Genomic DNA, 8,053 nt, shown 5'->3' on the forward strand with positions numbered 1-8,053 from the left:
CCCTCTTCAAAAATGCTTTTGGCAATAAACTTTTCTAAGCCTGATGTATTGTGGAACGATTTTCCGATTGTCAAGGTATGACGGAAAATCGTTCCACAATACATCATACTCCTACCCTGTCGGAAACACAAACAACCAAAAGAAGTTTTCTAAGCCTCTTTAGTCTGATACCCATATTGCAATATTTAATTTATATTATCAATTAAATCAAATTAAAATTTTCAAACCGGTGGCAACCTTTCACAAAAATAGTTTCGACTGTAATTCTTCTTAAACTCTTTCTTTTGACAGCCATATTACAATATTTGCTTTATCTTAGCAATTTACTTAAACTGTAATTTTCAAAACGGTGGCAACTCTCTAATTATTGTTTTCATATATTTTAAGTTAGGCCTCATGCAATGCATTGGTGGAAACTGCATTCGATGCATTCGTTTTCGAGTAGTGCGCATACAAACATACAGACAGACAAAAAAAACTTCTAAAAATTGTGGATTTGGCTTCTGTACAAAATTGAGATATATACATACATACATGTGTATATCGTAACGAATTTTTAGTAAAACATAGCCGTTTGTGTACTTAACTAAAAAACTCTACCAGAAAACGCGCGATATATAAGAAATCAACTACGAAACTTTATTTTATACTTTTACTCCGATTTAGCTCTGCCGTAGTTCTAATTACACACATGCTTTGAAACTAAAAACTAATAAAAAATCTCACCTTAAAATCCAAAATGTTCGATCGCCGAATAGGTTGAACTTTTTGTTGCTGGGCATGCGCACATTCAAAACTTTAACAGTCCGAGTCGCCGAGGGTATTTGTGTGAATTCCGCCATAGTGTGAACGTCGTTATTAGAGCAGGTGGAAGGTATACAAACGCCAACATAGATGGTTCTAGTCTAAAAGTTAAATAAATGTAAACATGTACTACATGTAGATTAATTCGAAACCGTATGTAAACTAAGAGTACATATCGGTCATTTAATAAAATACTGTCACAAGTCAAAAAAGGGAATTATTGAGCTTATGACGCAGAATTACACCTTATATCATTCCTCATAATGTATAAAAATTCTTTGTTAAAAACTTGCTTAGTTACCGCGTGAGAAGAGAATATGTATGTATATGTGCAGGATCCCGGGATCCCGGCCTTTTTAAGGTCACAAAAATTTCGGGATTCTTGGCAAATAAACCCGGGATTTGCGGGATTTGTAATTTGATGGCGATAATAGAAACTCCTTTTCTTGACCAGTATTGGCTTTTTTATTTAAAAATTAATATTTTTTTATAAATGTCTAGCTCATTATACATATAACACCGCGCGATAGTCAATTTTGAACACAAATATCAATATATTCGCGAAACCATGGGCCAAATATAGCAAAATTGCGTTCTTAGTTTTTCACTGTGACGTCAATTGGTCAAAAATGAATTAAAAAATTCAGATAAATGTGCTTAGGGAAGAAATATGCGTATTAAAGAGGAAATCCTGAAGAATTCAAACAGATTCAAGTTTTTGGTGCAGAAAGACTGGTAAGTATTGAAAATGTCCTTTTAAACTTTTGTCCTTGAGATTTCGCAATATTTGTTTTTGAAAAAATTATTTGTTAAGGACCTATATAAACTCGATAAATTCCTCGAATTTCGTCCTTCTAACTTTATCAGCTTAAAAAATTACCTATTTGTTCTTGTGAATCCAAAAAATTTTAAGTTTCTTAAGCTTTAAAGAAATTTCCTCTTGCATTTGGTATACATTTTTTTATTCTGCATTGCATTGGATTTTTTAAATAATTTTTGGAATTATTCATATCTCTGAAATAACAAAGTCCTTTAAAATAAATCCTGACGTCAGAGAGAAAAAATAAAAACGCCACTGTGATATAAAATTGAGGTTCATGTATCCGTATTTGATAAAACCAAAAGGAAATGAAAGCTTACACCTTCCGTAGCGAAATCCCAAAAAGATTTTTAGCCTATAGATCGAGGAATTTATTTTTGATCGAAACGTACTAGATTTTTCCTGTTTTTAATCTGAGTAATCCATTATTTATTGCCAGTTTCATTATTAAAGTTAAGCTAGATGATGTGACAAATATCATTACATTATTTTTGCTAAAAAAAGATAGCATTATCGTGATAAAAAGCGTTTATTTGAAATGTTTTGTGAGAAAAATTAACATTTTTATCGAGAAAAATACTTTCTTAATTAAAAAATAGTATCTTCTATTACAAAATGGGGTTTTTATTTACACTTAGAAAAATTATGGTATGAAAGTATTTAAAAAAATGGCTAAAAAATTTGAAAATAACGAAAAAATTATAACTTTATTTTTTCAACCTAATCTAACACTAAACGCATTACTTTTATTTGTCAATGTTATTGTGGCTTATTAAAATTGTATTTTTAATATTTGTTATTGAGCTTTGTACCACGATTGTTTATTAGGAAAAATTGAAAAAGCAACAAAGTCTAAGCGGTAGAAGTTATAGCACTATTTCGGAGATCACCACATCTCCTCATCAGACTTCTTTTTTCTAGACTTCAGCAGGGATCGAACCTGCGTAATCAATGTTCAAAGTCAGTAGCGTTAACCACTGAGCTGTGTACATTCCGTAAACTCTTGTTGCTAATTCATTTTCCTTATTCAACCAACTACTATCAAGTGCAGCTGATTTGCCGCTATTTAAACTCGACAACGTGGTTGTTGTTGTCAATTCTATACATCCATTTGCTTATTTGCTTTTTTGTATAGTTTCAGGCAGGCTCTTCCTAAACTATGTATTTGTCAATATTATTGTGGCTTATTAAAATTTTATTTTTAATATTTTTTATTGAGCTTTGTACCACGATTGTTACTCTTACATTTGGTTAAACGCGCTACTAATGACAGCGGCAAAAAAATCAAAACTTTGTGTTTTCGAATATTACACTATATATACGGTGACCATTCGTACCGATTTTGGCGGGACAGTACCGGTTTTGAGAACATTATCCCGCTGAATATTTTTTAAAAGTCGGGACGTATAAGTGTCCCGATTTTTCCTATTTGTACCGATTATGTCCCGATTTTCAGTGTTTTAATTTTTAATTTAACAAGAGTCTTCCTGTACTCTGGCCCAAGAACAGTTTTTCATACAAATATGGCAGCACTCTCGTTATCACAAAGAACATAGAATACATATAGGGGAGCCACAAACATAACCAGCATCCTTATTTTCTATGAACTTTGGTTATGTTTTATTTTGTCAAACTGGTACTCTCGCTATATTGTTGTCATCATTCTTGTCAACAATTTTTTAAGGTTTTTATAACTTTTTGTTAAGTTTTTTTTTTATACGGAAACGATTCATACTTGAATTTAGTGAAATTATAAAAATGCTGTTAATACAATGGCGAAAATATAAATAGGGAATAGACATTTTAGCATACTTTGTATGGAATAATATGCGCGAACAAAAAATTGCCAAAAATCAACGGTAAGCAGTGTTGCCGCGAATCATTTTTAGTGGTAGCCACATTCCTATAAAAAAAGGGCTAAAAAGTCGTTGTGGCTAAAAATGGTAGCTAAAATTTTTACTTACATATACATTAGACTGCATAACCAAAAAAACTGGCGGGTTTTCGCCGGGATTACAAAATTTATTATATTTTAAGACGTCCACCAAAATATTTCTGAAAAATATTAAGATTTAAGCGAGCTGGACCGATTTGAAAATACCTCCGAAAGTGGAGTTTTTTATGAATAAAAATAGTTTCTTAAAGAACTTTTTGAAAAAAGTCCCCTCAGATGACAAAACAGATTAAGCTTAAAAAATCTGCATAAAAATATTTAAAAATCTTTTAAACGCAATCGTAAGAATGAGATTTTTGATGCATAAAAATCAAAAATTGTTTGATCGTTTGTGCGATATCGTCAACTCGATTCCAGTTTTGGTTCACGTAACAGTAACAGTAACAGTAACACGTAACAGCAACACAAATGCATTAATCAGTGTTTGGACAACATCGTTTTGTCAGTATCGTTTGAACGACTATCGTTTCAAAGTCACGTGATTCATGCCCAGTTGCAACAAATGAGTCCATACATATTTATGTACATACATAGGTACAAAGCCGTATGCATGTGCGGAGTTTAAATAATCGGAAGTAATAATCAATTGTAGCGCATTTCCTCTTACTATGCATATGCCGAAATTTTGTGCTGGGATATGCGTTACAGCTTCGCAAATTTTACCCCTACCGAAACCAAAGATGTATACACATCAAAAATAAAATTTTATCTGTATCTTAACCAAAAACAAAAGAAAAGTACCACAATAAATACATGAATTATATAAGAATTCAAGGACAAATTAATTATCAGAAGCATTGGTCACGTTCATAAGACGTAGCTGTTTAGCTCATCTGCAAATGAAATTGCAACAAATAGAGATAGTTGTGCCGATACTATTTAGAATTCAACGCTGAGCGGCCGCCGTGTCGAAAAAATCGTTCAATGTTACAATGAATTAAACAGTGTAAAATTATATAGCAAACATCTTAAAAACAGATATTTAGAAACGTAGTATTATTATGAAATATTTTAGTTACTTTATCACGTCAGTAATATAAAATATAATAAATTTGTTTGCAACTGCCACCTAACAAAGCGGCGTTAAATTTAATATAAGCGGCGTAAGTCTTTTCGATCAGCTGTTTAGGCTAAGCCCAACACGTTGAGTTCAGGTAGCGTAAACATTTTCCGCTGGAAAAAATGGCGGAAAGTTGCCAACTGTTGGGCTGAGCGTAACTACTCAACTGTGCGTTTCTAAGACAAACAGCCAACGGTTACCCAACAGCTACCACTTATGAACGCGCCCATTGTCTTTTACTTGCTGAAAAAAGTAATAACAACTTTCAAAAAAGCAAAATCGCTACAGCGAAAAAATGGTTTGAAAACCCGCATAAAAAAATCTCATAAAAAAGGACGTAAGTGTAGTTAGCTTTCCTCAAAGAAACTATACAGATAATTGTGACCTTTAGTTCCTTCCCAATCAACTCCAAGTTAACTTATAGTTAGATAAATTTCCCGCTGGGAAATGCCCACTTTTAGCTCGTGCTTGTTTGTGGTAGTGTCCTTCTAGGCTCATATTTGATAATTATTTTAGTTTTCAGAGATGCTGAATTTGTTGGTGCCAGTTATAGCTCAACCAGCAACCGACGTAAAACCGTAGACCGTGTCAGCTGCCACGACCTACTATCTTATGGGATTCTTGTGTTAAAGCCAGTATGCAGCTCTCAAGAAAAGCAAAAACTCCATATAAAATGACGTACAAGAAATGGCTAGGAAATTTCCTTGTGTAAAATTTTCTTGAGGCAGTACGCAGTTCTTAAGAAATTTGGTATGCCTTCTACTACGGTTTTCTAAAGTTTTTTGTGAAAAAGTGCACAAGGCAACCCATGCTTGCAACAGATATATATGCCCGTTCCTTTATTTCTTGAGGAAAGAGTGAAGCAACAGGCTGGTGAAGTATCAGATTTCAAAATTCCTCGGACACGCACGAAATAATGTCAATTTTTTTTTATAATTTTTTTGAGGGCTGCATACTGGCCTTTAACGAAAACTCAACACCGCATGACGGTGTCTCTATCAACAGCAATTTCATATGTTGATACGGACGGCAGGTGCGGAAGGGCGCCCCCTCGATGGTTGGTTGAGATTTCTTGATTTTCTTCGTTTGCACAAAAAAGTCTTCCGTAAAGGTATAATGCGAATAATAAAATTAAGTGACCTTTTTGTGACTCCAAATGTTTGCTGGGTTTTTACTTTTCTATACAAGACCTAGAATTTAGTGTGCACACTAGGGTGGTCCGAAAAAAATATGCCCTTATTTTTTTATTTTGACATCAACAAATATTTAGAGGTCGCTCAATGCGCTCAAAGCTTTCCATGTATTTTATATGGGGAAAAACGACTTTTCGTAGAAATAGTAAATCAATAATTTGATCGGAAATAATTTTTATCGGAAAACTTTGTTTCTCTTCAGGAGATTCCCAATAATAATACCAAAAACAATTGAGTATTGTTTGAAGAGAACCACAGTTTTCAGATCGAAAAATGTTGATTTTTAAGAATTCCATACCGTTTATACGAAAAGTGGTTTTTCCCATATAAAATACATGGAAAACTTTGATCGCTTTTTTGATTTCAAAGTACAACTTGATTAAAATTTTTTTTCAGGCTTCAAGTATACGTCTATGAATTATATCCAAAAGCAACCAGCTTGATATAGTTTATAGCAATGAAAATAAAGCTAAAGAACAAAGATTTGCCCATATCGGCAACTTGAAACACTATCGAAAAATGATGTATCGACGTGAGATTTTACGGATGCTCTAGATATCAAGTAGCAAACAAAATAATATTTTAAAAACTTCCGACCGATTGAATCAATTATTATTAATCTAGACCCCCTCCGCACGATAATTCTTAGAGGTCGCGCATCGAGATTTTATTTTCTTATAGGAATAACACGTAAGAAAATGAGTTATTCTCTTTTGAGGTGAATGTAATTTTCTAGGAACAATCAAAACGTCCGAAACTGTAAGAATACATTGAGTAGACGCCATTTAAGTGTTATGCAGGCGATTAAAAAAGATAATTTCTGAATTTAAAAAATCTGAGCCTGCATAATAATACTTAAATGGCATGTAGTCTATGTACATATCTATTATTACAGTTTCGGCCGTTTTGATTGATCCTAATTAATTTTTCATATTCACCTCAAAAGAATATGTAACTAATTTTCTTGCGAGACCACTTAGAATTACAGTAGAGAGGGGGGATTATAGGAGGGGACCGGTCGCATTGCAGGATTACTTTAACGTAGTCTAATGTATGTATATTCATACGTATATTTTTATTTACCAAAAATGTGGGAAAGGTTTCATTCAAGAAGATCTTTATCACAAAGAACCCAGGGATAAATGTTGGATTTTCATTGTAGACCGTTGTATAGATTTGCGTATGTGCTTTTGCAAACGGTAAACCTGAATTCTTAGCGGTCCTTGAATTAACGCTGTCATCGTCACCTTCGTGGTAAATGGATTCACATAGCGATAGTGAACCCAACCAATAGTTGTTCCCATAGAAGAAACCAGATGTATAATGGCCGGAAGCGTCATCCACTGAAAAAATAAATCTTTGTATTATTTATATGTATATGTAGAGCATATTTTAATGAAAAATAAAAATACGTTTTTAAAATATATCATAAAAGCTAAAAAAATGCAAAATATCAACAGTTTAGAAATAGTTCCTGCGTCATATACTTAGCCCAAAGCTGCAATAATCATGTAAACTTTTTTCAACGTTTTTCAGCACTGGCTTTTATATAGGGTAACCAGACGTCCTGTTCTATCAGGACTTGTCCTGATTTCAGTGTCGAATTAAAGTGTCCTGACAGATTTTTATTTTCCCGCGTAATGTCCTGATTTTTACAAAGCTGTCCTTTTGTGAACTTTTTACTGTGTAAACATATCGATAGGCGCTTGTTTGTACATCGTTCACATAATAACATAGTGACATATGGGTATTTCCACAAAAATTTAAACCGAAAATGAAAGTAAATGGGTTCAAAAGGCTTTATAGTTTTCAATTTCGTATTCAGATGGCGAAAAAGGGCTATGAAAACGCGTAACAGTGGAGAACTAAAAAAATTAAATACAAAATTTAATTATATATGTATTACTAGTAAAAACATTGTTTGGGGAAAAATCTCTCACGTCCGTTATCATATTTTAATTAAAAATAAAACAAAGACCGGTTTGCTTCTGATTAAAAATGAATTGGTCTTAAAAATGAATATTTGATACTATTTTTTCGTTTATAATAAATAATATAATAAGTTCACAATAAAAAGAAAATGTCTTTAAATATAGTTGCTCAACACTGTGAATCACAGTTGATTTCAGCCCTTATACATAATTTAGAGTTTTTATATTATTTTATTGATGTACATAAGTACATATTACTTTTTTGGGTCAAAAATGACCCTATTTCTAACA

The 8,053-nt window shown here is 32.7% G+C and overlaps 1 protein-coding gene across 1 annotated transcript; it reads right to left on the bottom strand.

Moving 5' to 3' along the window:
* Window positions 1-726: 726 nt before the first annotated feature.
* On the bottom strand, window positions 727-7,174 carry LOC118755065 (nose resistant to fluoxetine protein 6-like; the record flags this gene model as incomplete). Its single annotated transcript, XM_036489918.1, has 2 exons — window positions 727-905; window positions 6,915-7,174. Coding segments are annotated over 2 exons (439 nt in total), but the record flags the coding sequence as incomplete, so codon positions are not given.
* Between the last annotated feature and the right edge of the window lie 879 nt (window positions 7,175-8,053).

Source organism: Rhagoletis pomonella, unplaced genomic scaffold, assembly GCF_013731165.1.
Source record: "Rhagoletis pomonella isolate Grant_MI unplaced genomic scaffold, Rhpom_1.0 Rhpom_scaffold_05226, whole genome shotgun sequence".
Lineage (NCBI taxonomy): Eukaryota > Metazoa > Arthropoda > Insecta > Diptera > Tephritidae > Rhagoletis > Rhagoletis pomonella.